This window comes from Drosophila yakuba, chromosome 3R (assembly GCF_016746365.2).
Source record: "Drosophila yakuba strain Tai18E2 chromosome 3R, Prin_Dyak_Tai18E2_2.1, whole genome shotgun sequence".
Classification (NCBI taxonomy): domain Eukaryota; kingdom Metazoa; phylum Arthropoda; class Insecta; order Diptera; family Drosophilidae; genus Drosophila; species Drosophila yakuba.
The window spans coordinates 29012206-29023665 of NC_052530.2; the positions used below are offsets into that span (position 1 = coordinate 29012206).

General features: G+C 44.9%; 6 protein-coding genes across 9 annotated transcripts; 1 reads left to right on the top strand and 5 right to left on the bottom strand.

Annotated features, from left to right (window-relative positions):
• Positions 1 to 1268: 1268 nt before the first annotated feature.
• LOC26534816 lies at positions 1269 to 1786 on the bottom strand. Its single transcript, XM_015193600.2, has 2 exons — positions 1581 to 1786; positions 1269 to 1515 (listed from the first exon to the last, which is right to left on the bottom strand). Exons 1-2 carry the CDS (start codon positions 1717 to 1719, stop codon positions 1499 to 1501), a joined length of 156 nt encoding a protein of 51 aa, XP_015049086.1. The 5' UTR covers positions 1720 to 1786; the 3' UTR covers positions 1269 to 1498.
• Positions 1787 to 1933: 147 nt separating this feature from the next.
• On the bottom strand, positions 1934 to 5445 carry LOC6538879. Of its 2 annotated transcripts, XR_005561440.1 has the most exons (3): positions 3950 to 5445; positions 3766 to 3840; positions 1934 to 1987 (listed from the first exon to the last, which is right to left on the bottom strand). XR_005561440.1 is itself a non-coding variant. In XM_002099347.4 (2 exons), exon 1 carries the CDS (start codon positions 5437 to 5439, stop codon positions 3967 to 3969), a length of 1473 nt encoding a protein of 490 aa, XP_002099383.3. In that variant the 5' UTR covers positions 5440 to 5445; the 3' UTR covers positions 3625 to 3840; positions 3950 to 3966. The 2 variants fall into 2 exon arrangements, 1 of the variants encoding a protein (XP_002099383.3); XM_002099347.4 differs by lacking the exon at positions 1934 to 1987 and having other exon boundaries at positions 3625 to 3840.
• Positions 5446 to 5527: 82 nt separating this feature from the next.
• Positions 5528 to 6395, bottom strand: LOC6538880 (thyroid transcription factor 1-associated protein 26). Its single transcript, XM_002099348.4, has 2 exons — positions 6205 to 6395; positions 5528 to 6134 (listed from the first exon to the last, which is right to left on the bottom strand). Exons 1-2 carry the CDS (start codon positions 6325 to 6327, stop codon positions 5901 to 5903), a joined length of 357 nt encoding a protein of 118 aa, XP_002099384.1. The 5' UTR covers positions 6328 to 6395; the 3' UTR covers positions 5528 to 5900.
• Positions 6390 to 7049, top strand: LOC6538881 (28S ribosomal protein S18c, mitochondrial). Its single transcript, XM_002099349.3, has 2 exons — positions 6390 to 6534; positions 6590 to 7049. The coding sequence occupies exons 1-2, from the start codon at positions 6501 to 6503 to the stop codon at positions 6976 to 6978; spliced, it is 423 nt and encodes a 140-aa protein (XP_002099385.1). The 5' UTR covers positions 6390 to 6500; the 3' UTR covers positions 6979 to 7049.
• Positions 6987 to 7725, bottom strand: LOC6538882. The gene has a single exon (XM_002099350.4). It carries the CDS (start codon positions 7624 to 7626, stop codon positions 7060 to 7062), a length of 567 nt encoding a protein of 188 aa, XP_002099386.1. The 5' UTR covers positions 7627 to 7725; the 3' UTR covers positions 6987 to 7059.
• Positions 7726 to 8198: 473 nt separating this feature from the next.
• On the bottom strand, positions 8199 to 10817 carry LOC6538883 (RING finger protein 37). 3 transcript variants are annotated; one of them, XM_015193602.3, is made up of 3 exons: positions 10518 to 10817; positions 9731 to 10452; positions 8199 to 9374 (listed from the first exon to the last, which is right to left on the bottom strand). In XM_015193602.3, exons 2-3 carry the CDS (start codon positions 10433 to 10435, stop codon positions 8619 to 8621), a joined length of 1461 nt encoding a protein of 486 aa, XP_015049088.1. In that variant the 5' UTR covers positions 10436 to 10452; positions 10518 to 10817; the 3' UTR covers positions 8199 to 8618. The 3 variants fall into 3 exon arrangements, with proteins under 3 accessions (XP_015049088.1, XP_015049087.1, XP_002099387.1); XM_015193601.3 differs by having other exon boundaries at positions 9731 to 10457; positions 10518 to 10816; XM_002099351.4 differs by having other exon boundaries at positions 9731 to 10816.
• Positions 10818 to 11460: the final 643 nt, after the last annotated feature.

Genomic DNA, 11460 nt, shown 5'->3' on the forward strand with positions numbered 1-11460 from the left:
TTAATTCAGTAAGCTATTTTGTTTTTCTACTTTTTTGGATTACTTGGATTATTCAGAGGAAGGATTCCTATGCCAACCAATGAAGGATGTGCAGATTACCCCTGAAAACTCCGAGTGACCACTATTCACTGCACTGAAATTCCTCGGGGGCATTTTGAACTCTTTGGCTGCTTGACAAAGTTTCACTTATTCGGCAATTATTGGAAATATTTTTGGGTTTTAATTGAAAACTGGTGGCTGTGACCCGCCGCTCCGAGCCACTTTCATGCATGCCTGCACCTGCTGTCCACAATTAAAACTGCCCACTCCACTCAAAGAATGCGAACTTTTCATGGTTATCACTTGGCTCGCTGTGGGGGATTTTATTTTTCATGGCTTTTCGATTTTAATTGAAATTTATGCCCCGGCTCTCAAAGGATTCTGTTCACACTACCTCCTGCCATTTATTTTTGGTCACGTGCTCATTCGCCAAAAAAAAGAGAAAGGAGAGGGAGAGAGTGTTGCAAATTGTTGGAAATTTCGAAATTTACATGGACAAAAGGGGTGATCCTGTGATTTACAGCCCGCACTTTCGTAATTTATGAGCCGCAGCACTTGAAAAACAAAGCCAAAAACCAAAAACCAAACCGAAGCGAACCAAAAACACGGAAAGTGCATGCAAAACATTCTGTGGCGCCATTTTGTTGTGCTTTGCGACTTGTTCATGTGTAAAATTTGAAATTGTTGTAAATAATTACCCTAATGGCTGCCGCCGCCCCATTTTCTTGGTCCTCGAATTGGAACTGGAGCTGCTGGCAGTTAATTTGGCGTCCTCGGGCATCGTCGCCATTTGTAATTAAGCCTAAACCGTTAATATTTCAGCCAGATAAGAGCAACTGCATCCCCAACTCCGCACCCACACCCACACCCACACCCAAGTTCAAGTGCCCATAAATTCACGGCCAGAAGTTGGTCTTTCGCGAAGGAACTCACATCCAAATTGTTTGGGGCAACATTTTTCGGTTCGGGTGTTAATTTCCAGGCAGATTTCCACATTTTTCCTTATCTCAGGGTGTAGTGAAAGTGAAAATTTCCCGGGCATTGGCAAGAATTTAATTAGCATACCGAATCGTTAACAAGATTGCAAAGCCAGTGAGTTATGCACAAGTTTCGCATTTAAATATTGCCGAGTGAGAGACGGGTTAATCCTTTGAAATGGGGTATATGCTGTAATTTAGACATAGGTTGGGTTTGCTGCAAGTTAAGACGCAAGAAATCACAAAGTTAACTTGGAAATGAGACATATTTGAAATTGTTTTTATTTAAAACAAGGAACAGCGAAATCTATACAGGTCTCTTATCTCAACCAGAATGTGTATGTGTGAATTAAATTTAAATATATTTAGAGTACGTATAATAAGTAATCTTTTAAAGCAACCATATAATGGCAAAACATATTACTACTACGGTGTAACATTATTCAACAACTACTGTAAGATATTATTAAATAAATCCATTTTCAGCCAATTTGAATATCTGAAAACACACCAAATATTTTGTTAGTTCAATTCAGTAATTTGTTTATCTTATTTAGTACTTACTGTTATGGTGGATATTTATTTCAATTTTGGGAAATGAAAATTTCGGCTTTCCCTTTCGTTTTCGAGCAGCGTGAGCATTTTGCGAGGAAATGAAGAGTAGAACGACGACTAGCAGCCAACTGAATTTGAAGTATATCATTTTGAAGGTAATAAATCCGTGAGTTTTGTTTCTGAGCTGAGCGTTGAATTAAGACTGAAGCTGTGGCTGCTCAAGAGGCAGATTAAATATTTCCGATTCGACTGCTTATGACATCACATTTCTCCTTATCAGCTTGGTTTTTACCAAAGAAGAGCTCGTCGGCGAACCGAAAGGTGAACCCCCGGGAGCTCTAAAAAAACCCAAAACAGCTGAATCGGCGTGGCTATGATCATTCATAGGTTTTTATTTACTCTCAGGCGTATTTAATCTGTATTGATGTCGAAGAAAATATACAATTTAGCAACAACAATGTGCAATTAAAACATTTTGTTTCGTTGTTTGTTTATTTATGTTTATTGAAAAGTTTTTATGGCAAGCAGGCAAACTGAAAATGTATCGCAGTATTTGCAGTATTCTGTAGGTTGTGTTTCAGATATTTTGTATTTTTGAAAGCACCTGAAATTGATTAAACATGTAGTTTGGAAAATGTATGTTTCACTCACCTATGTCTGTGTTGTTTTTGATTTTTGGCAACGGGCGTGTTTTTATTAGTTTTTATCAATAAAACGGAGGATAAAGAACGAAAATCCCTTAACCCACTGTGAAACCCAAAACACTCAATAACTACACAAACATGCATAAATTGCATTATAAGCGACCCAAACAAAGCATTATGAGTCGGAGCCCTCGAAGCAGCCATAACTATTCATTATCGACGCATAAACGACCCTTTAAGCACTCATAACTTCAATTTTTATTAAATAAACAGCACAATGCGATGTGCCGGAAAAAGTGTCACACATATAGTGAGGATATGGCGAATAGTCAGGGGATGTGCCACATCCTTCTGACCCACTAAATTGGATCTGCGAGTCGCCGGAGAACCCTTTCCCTCCTGCATCCTCGCATCCCTTGCCTCATCCGGCGTAATTCAATATTTGACTAGATGAGATTTATGGCCACAGGGTGTAGCGACTTCCTGCGAGGTCCTTTCGCTTTATTTGCGCAAAGCATAATTTTTGATTTAGTGCGATTTGTGTCAACGGGTTGTGCAGCCCAATAGTTTCGCAATATTTTCGCCCAAGTGAAAGTTTTACCCGTTTTCCTCGCTTTCCCCGTTTTTGTTTGCTTTCCAGCGGATATAAGACCGCATGCTGATTGTCAATCTGAAGTGAGGGGCGGAGTTCAATGTGACCCCCTTTTTTTTTTGGTTTAGTCGGAAACGGATGTTCTGCCAGCGGAATTCGCATAAAACTTTACTATTATGCCGAAAATTTGGCCGAAAATTGAAAATGTTTTGTACTTTGTATGGCAAATCGCGAGGGAATCCGAGGAACTACGAGGGTGACTGCGGCAGGTACGACACCCAGGATTCAGGATTCAGGACTCAGCATTCAGGATGCCATAGATGATAAGGCACATTGGCGATGGGGCAATTTGCCGCCAGAATTTGCATATCGAAAAAGCGCGAAAAAGGGTTGATTCGCACCACCGGAAAAGCGCGACAAGCGAATTTATTACAGGTTGCATTAGATTTAATTGGCGGATGGAGCGTGCGCAGAAAAGCTAATACTTCAACGCCCTAGATAAAGTCACCTTCTACCGAACAAAAACACATTTTTGGAAAATACAACGATATGCGGAACTCTGAAGAGCGATATGATTGCAAAGAATGTTGTTCCTTCAATAGAAAACCTAATAAAATATGATGGGATTTTGTATCGCATATGCTTTGTATCAAAACCACATGTTTTGCCAAAGAAACTTAATTATAACATTTGTTATGAAAAAGGGTGTGAACTTCTAGTTCAGAAGAGCTGAGTTTTGAGTTCCCTTTTTATACTATAAGGAAGTTCATCGAGATCCTTTAAGTGTAACCAGTGTTACGGTATCATAGTGTTTTTAGTGAATAGATCCTTAAGCCGGGTTTTATATGTGTAACCAGTGTTACTGTATCATATTGTTTCGAATGCTGTAAGCAAAGTCATTGTCTATGAAGTTGGAGGTGTCCTGTATAAATGTCTACTTGTCAAAAACTCTAAATACCTCAAGTTGAGTTGCTAAAAATGGAGGACAAGTCGCTGTACTTCCTTAAGATAGATGTTTTGTCGATTAAATATCCTAAAGAAGAAATGTTTTGTTAGTCTGAAGAACACGTCATCTTTGTCATAAAAACCATACTAGCAATCTAGTTCTAGTAGTTTAGCCTACACCTAAAGTAGCAACTTACTTCCTGGGCGGTTGGTTTCAGTGGTTTCCTGGCCAAGTTCGAGGTCTTAGCCCCCCGTCTCCTCCACTCCAATAGCCAGGACCTGAGTAGCTGGCTTGCAAAAGGTGCGACGGAAGTTCCCTGGGATTGTAAGGATCATACCTGAGCATCTGCTGTTGATTCCATTGCATCCTGGGATTATTATGGCTGCGCCAAGGATTATTACATTGGTTACGTGGATTACTATTTCTGATCACAGGTGCCTGAGGTACTGGCACCACTTCCCGAGTTTCAGCAGCTTTCTCCAGGAAAGCATCCTCTTTACCATTTAGCACTGATTTCCTATCGAGGGGGGTTTTCATACAAAGTTTGACACGTCCGAATCGGAAGGATATAGTTCCCTTTAGTTCGATCAGTTTCTTGTGCGATTCATTGTCAACGGCCATAGCCAGATGCAGAAGCTCACCCTGGTTCAACCTCGTCATAACCCTCCACTCAGCCGTTGAGACTGGGTTCTGCGCCTGAATGATTTCCAGGACCTTCTGGCTGCTTGTGGCTAGACTATCTGGAAAGTAGCCGAGGACCACATTCTTCCTGGGCAGTTCAGATTCGTCCATTAACTTTAGTTTAGTGGTCACTTTCGACTGGATGTGGTAAAAGTTTCGTTTGAACCATTCGGAGGTGGAGGAGTTGGAACAAGTCACAAGGAGCCATCCTCTGCGAGCCACACATCCTTCGAACTGCGGCTTCTGGCTGCCAGATTGCTCCACGGTGACGTCAATGATGGCCTCCTTGATCCTGGCCATTTGCTCGCTGGTCAGCGAAGTCCCAGCAGACTCCGCAGCCAAGCCGATTCTCACGCACTGCACTAAAACCGAGTAGGGATACGGATTGCTGCTTTGGATTCCATAGGGAGCGGGTAGAAGGCCCTTAACTGTGGGCAGAGCTTGCACCACCGCCAGAGCCTTTTCTCTGGTCAGCCCCTTCTGCAGAGCCTTTCGGAGCAGCTTCTTTTGCTTGGTTTTCAGCCTGACAAAGCCAGGACCCGAATCCACCGAAGGATTCCGGTTGGGTGATGCTTCTGGAGCAGCATCAGACTCATTTGTTTCTAGACTATTCATTTGGTTCCCACGAGTGCACGGGAACGGAGGTCGCCCACGGCAGAGCCCGAGGTGCCGCAGGAAGTCCGGATTGAAACTGCGGTTGGACAGGTGCGCAGAGTTCGCCTGCTTGAGACCGAGTTCCCCCTCGGCCACACATCCCTCGACGCTGGCTGTTCCGCCTTGGATTGGGGTGATCTTCCAGAGTTGTCTTCTCTTCGCCCGACTACCATTCGCCAGGACCCGTCGGCAGAGACATGACCTGGCCGGGGTCCTGTTTCCGGCCGCCCTCACGAGGAGAGTGTAGTCGCACTTCCGGGTGTACAGACAGTTACGGCACGTCCATCTGGCTCCATCGAGCTCCGGATGGCGCGTGTGGCTCCGCCTATCCATCACCCGGCTGACGGCCATTTGGTGCTTGTAACTATCATTCTTTAAATGATTTTCGTCACTTAAGAGAACACTAAAGATTCTGCTTAAGTATAATGAGAACATTTTGTTTGAATTAAGTGACTTAAAGTGTATTATTGTCTTGAAATATATAATATATATATACACTCAATGAGTTTTCAACATTTAAAACAAAAATAAATGCACGAAAATCAGTAAGAGAGAAAACATATACTACAAAAACCGATTTTAAGTACTTAGAATATATAAATAAGGAATGCATTGTAAGACCAATATTTAAACATGGTTACAAAACATTTTTCAAAAGAACATGGTCGTGAAAAACAATTTATTGTAATTAAAAATTAAAGTAAACCTACTCTAAAAGTAAACGTTTCTATGTACACCACATGTGTAAATGAGCAACTGATTCTGAGGCTGAGGAAGTGTTCCTAGTGTAGCAGGCAGGTCCTGCGACTCACTTAGTTGCGTTTCATCTCCTCGATCTGCTTCAGCAGGAGCTGCATGCGATCCTTCATCAAGGGCTGTCCTTTTTGGGTCCTTTTGCTGATGGCCTTGGTTTTCTCCAGGCGCTTCTTTTTATAGGCCTTCACCTGGGCGTCCCGCTCCGCCCGGACTTTCTCCCGCTCCGCAGCCTCCTGGGCAGCCTTTTCCTTGCGCTTCATATTCCGAATCTCCGGTTTATTTGGCTTTTCCTGCGAAGATAATGCAAAAACATGTGTGGCGTATACCATTACCATATACATGCGTGATTTTCTCGCTTACCCCTTTGGCCTTTTGGTTGTTTTTGCTCTTGAAGTAGGGCTTCTGGTTGTGGGCCACCTTGCCAGGGCCTTTGTTTGGTTTTCCGTTGGGTCTTCCTTGACCTTTCTGTGATCTCGGTTTCATTTTTGTGTTTTTATTAATTTTTAAGCAGCGAACTAATCGATTTATCGATGTCTGCACGCATGTTACCTTCTGGCATTCACCAACACTGTAAAAAAACAGCTGTTCATACTGACCGTATATCGATAACGTGCTGCGATAACACGAGGTAAATATTGGAAATAAAAATATTTAGCATGTTGAAACTAGGCAAGTTTCTGGCGCAAAATGGTGAGTGAAACAGTTGGAAAATGTATGGAAATTGTAATAATTATATGTTTCATAGCCACGTTGGTCAACCTGGTGGGCAGACAGCAGCTGGGAGCCGCCAGCCGGCTGTATTCAGCTGCCCCGGAGTCATCCGATTCGGATTTGCCAATTGACATAACGAATCCCTACGAAAAGGACCCCCAGCAGTGCATCCTGTGCAAGCACAGCATCGAGCCGCACTACAAGAACGTGAAGCTGCTTTCCCAATTCCAATCGCCCTACACGGGTCGCATTTACGGGCGTCACATCACCGGATTATGCAAGCGCCGGCAGGAGCAAGTGGAGCAGGCCATTCTGCGTGCTCAGCAGTGCCTGCTGATGCCGGGTTACCACAAGGACCTCGACTTCCTGCAGGACCCCAAGCTGTTTGATCCCGAGCGGCCAGTTCGCCCACACAAGTACTAGTTGTCTGATAACTTTTAGTTTCCTCTTTGTTGCAATGGGAATATACAGTTTCTTAATGTTAAATCTTAAAACTATGTTTAACTAAGCACACTCCTCCTCCAGATAACGCAGCATCTCGTGGGGAATGCCCAGCCTAGTAAGCAGATCGTCCTTTGAGAGTCCTGGCTCCACCATCGTTAGTAGGTCGTCCACGGAAGCTTTGAATGCCTGGTGCCAGATCTGTATATCGCCCTGCAGTTCAATGATTTTACTGCTCCTAGGACTGTCTGCGAGCTGCTTCTTTCGTGTGCCCTGCTCCTGATCCTCATCTGGCGCATTAGTAGCCTCCGGAGCATCACACCTTTCCTTATTGTCCTTTTTTGCTGGTTTCTTCTCTGCTTCCTGTTCCTCGTCCTTGATTCCTTGGGCCGCAGCGAACTCCAGCTTCTTCTTGGACAACCCAGTCCTGTTCTTGGACAATCCAATCCTGCGAGAGCTCAGGGATAAAGGCAGAGCCCGCGGAGTCTCCTGTTCTCCGCCTTTTGGTGTAATTGTAGCGGAATCCTCTCTCTGGAGTCTGATCAAAGGCGTGGACTGGCAACCACGCCTACTCAATCCGAGTCGGGGTCTCCGTCCAGATTGAGGCGTGTTAATTGCCTCCCCAGGCATTTAAAATAAGAAAGAAGTACGATCTAAAAGATTTTGAAATGTCGCAGAACACAGAAATGCAAGCAGCTGTGCGCTTCGATATCGATAACACACGAAGTAAAAGGCTTAGTACCCGAAGTGTGCCAACAGAGGGCGCTACAAAGGAATGTAGATTATTAATAAAGATTATGTAAATAATGTATTAAATTAAAACTAATACAAATATTCGAAATCTAACGTCTTTTTAAAATACCTCTTTTAAAACTGTTTCCAAATTAAAAGCCACAATTTTGTTTTATTTTATTTTATTGAGAGTAGTAATTAAAAAATTGCGTTTTAATACACAATGCATAAAACTAAACATAACTATTTCCGGATTCAAAATTAACAATATACAGTACAAATAAATATTGGATATTGTTATCCAGTAAAATGTAAAGCAATTACAACTAAAACTTGTTTTTCGATTTTAGGTTCTTCGACAATTGCAACTTAACAGAAACGAATTTTATTTAAATTAATTTGAAGTGTAATGTATAACCAAACCGTAAAATATAACGCTGCTACTCTCCATTATTGATTAAACACTCGACTTAGGTTTTATTGTACTTTATTCTAGGTAGAATTGGTATGAATATATAAACTCGCGCTGAACGATCCTGTCTTTTGGGGACTGTATATAAAGTGTCTACAAAAACTAGGCGCGCACTCTCTATTGCTAATCGGTAATCCGTAATCTGCTCTATGACTAAACGTGACCTGATACTGATACATACTGCCGAATCGGGAAAGACTCGCGCGTGTACACATTTGGCTTAACTGCGATTTGCGATTCTGCGACCAGACCGACTCTGCTCTGCTCTGTTCTGATATGACTATAAACTAACGTAGACGAGGCCTAGGGGCTAAAGCGATTGACTGGCTTACAAACTGAACCAAACGGGGTGGGGGAAACCAAACTTATTGCGGCAATCGACGGCAGGTGGTCGATGGCGAAAAGTACGAGGAAGCTCTTAAGGATCCAGCTTGTGGTAGCGCTCCACGTCGGCGCAGCGGAAGAATACTTTGCACACGCACTGCTGATCCTGCGAGAGCAGCACCAGGCACTCCCGGCAGACCAGATGGCGGCAGGTGCGTATCTCGTAGCCGAACTGCGCGCTCCGGCAGTTGATGCAGCTGGCGGGTGGAGCACTTGATGATCCCGAGCCTGCGCTGGAGTTCGTTGCCAACTGGCTAAACCGCGTCACCTTCTGCAGCGCCTGTTGGATGGCCTGCTCGATGGAGGTTGTGGTCGAGGTCACCGTGGCACAGGCGCTACCGTGATGGCTGTGCCTTGCTCTCTTGGCCGCCGGCGGCGAGTGCGGCGATCCCACGAAGGATGCCGCCGATGAGGATGTGGCCGTGGCAGTGGCCCTGCTCTTGCGCTGCTGCTGCTTGTAGGCGCTGCTTAGTGCCGAATAGGTTCCCGCAGCCGGACTTATCTGTCCCGGCTGGCAGGTGCTGCTGGCGAACTGCGAGGCGTGACGACGACGCTGGCGTGAGGTGCCCAGCGAGCGGGGCACCGCCTTGAAGTGCTCCGAATTCTCCATGAGGAACTTCTCGATGCGCGCCTTTAGCGCCAGATTGAGAATCGCCTTGCGTTGCGCATTGAACTCCAGGCCTGTGAATGGATCCGAGGGCTGGCGACCCCACTTGGCCTCCTCCTCGGCGTGCTTGTCGATGGTGGACTGGTCCACCACTTTTCCAGACGGCAGCACGGTGGGAAAGATCTGAAGAGGCATTGAGAGAATTGATAAGCAGAGCTACTGAGTAAATGCAACTTTCATTATGAAGTTTTTAAACTAGGAATAAGCATTATTCACATGGCTTCCGATATCTACATTCTTAGACTTTGATAAAGTCATTATGACTGAACATTTGGAAGAATGATTCAGAAATATAATAAATATGTTATTACTAGACTAGCATGTTTTTAAGAATGGCATATCTTCATTATAATTCAGTTCAAACCATTGAATCCTTGGAACTACATTTTCTAGAATATAATCCTGAAGCAATTGCAATCTATTTTATACTAACTCAGATAAAACTGGCTTGCGCTGAATCTAAGCAAGAAGATATTTACCATGAGCTCCCAAGTGATGGAGTCGAGGAACTCCTCAGGAATGGAGAGCGTCGACTGCTCCCTGAGCTCTGGAACATTTCGCGGTGGTGATCTCTGCCCGGTGGGCGTCTGGGCCGCGTCCCTCTGGCCGTAGGGATCGCTAATCTCGCTCCAGATGGTCTTCACCAGCTCCCGATCGGCTTTGTCCAGGGAACGGGCGGGCAGTCCCCACATCTGAACTTTCCTCAGGACCGGAGGACACCGCTCCGTGGCCCGTATTACCACCTTGACGCTGTTCGTGCTGGCCAGGATCTTGTGGGCGGACTTGAAGAAGAACACCTTCTCGCTCTGCTCCGAGTTGGAGCTGCTCCGCGAGTTGTAGTCGCTCTGGTAGCAGAAGGTCACCGAATCCACGCCACGCCCCAGATCGCGCACAAAGGCCACCCGTTCCCAAATGCCGTCGTGTCGTCCGTGCAATTCGAAGGCAGTGGATCGTAGGGCACCACAGGAGGGCCAAAGTTTGATGACCTTCATGTCCACCGCCTTGGGGAAGTCGAAGACGATCTCAATGGGCGGCTTGCAGACGGCGAAACACATGAATCCACGCTCCAGCTGCTCGATGTCGTCGGCCACCAGATTGGCTGCAGTGTACCCATCCTCGCAGACGGCGTCGCTCTCCACGGAGGGCTTCAGCTTCGGATTGAGGAAGTTGATCAGGCTGCTCATCGTGAATGGCCTATGTGCTGCTCTATACACTCAGCGTGTGTTATGTGGGCTCTTTAAGGGGTATATCTATTGTCTGCCCCACCTGCTCTTTATTCGCAATGAAAATGGCGTCACTTCTCGGGAGTCTTTTGTTGTTGCCCCTGCCTTCGGAGGCTGGTAATCCTGGCTGGTAAGCCGTTGCTAATCCCGCAGAGGGTGCGCTTCCTGCTCTCAGCCGATCCTGAACACTCACAGCCTGGCCTGGACTTCGGCTGGCATCTCACAACGCTGCTTCAATTATAATTATCGCCCTGCCTCTTCGAATATTTATAAATCACTCGCTTGTGCAGTGTGACCATGCCCGCGCGCAGGTGGTGGGACCAGGCGGACTGCACGGCGGAGCAAACTCTGGCTGCGCTCACTACTCGCGCACGGTCACACCAATCGCTGGGGCGGTTCAATTTTACAAATTCAAATTTTTGCTTGAATCTATAATTGAAGTAAATCAGTTTTGTTGTACATAAAACAATTAAACAAACGATTGCTGTGTTAAGACTTATTCATAGAAAGGTTATACTAATGCTCAATAATATTAGTAACCATTTTTATGGTAATTAAACGGACAAAGTTTATTTATATTTAATAAACAAACGAACGTCGCTTATCTCTCATATGATATGATAAGGTTTGTCGGATTGCAGCAAAGGCACTGAATTCTTTGAATTATCAAGTATATAGTTAAAAACGTAGTCAAGGGAAAATCAAATCGAACTTGTAGAAATATGCAGTAAAACCTGTTGAATGCCAATTGCTGGTGAATGGTCAAAAATCAGCCACTTTTACGATGCGATTATTTGGAAATCTGCCCCACCGGAGGCAGATTGTGGCCACTTCTTAGGCCAAAAATACATGCACATAAAAAAAGTTCTACTATTTGCGATTAGGCTAATCTCCGATTTGAATGGTTTTTGCCGGTCTGGTTAATGGGTTGACTATTGGCGGAGAGATAACGAAAGGCTATAAGTGGCCCCACATGTGGAAACTAT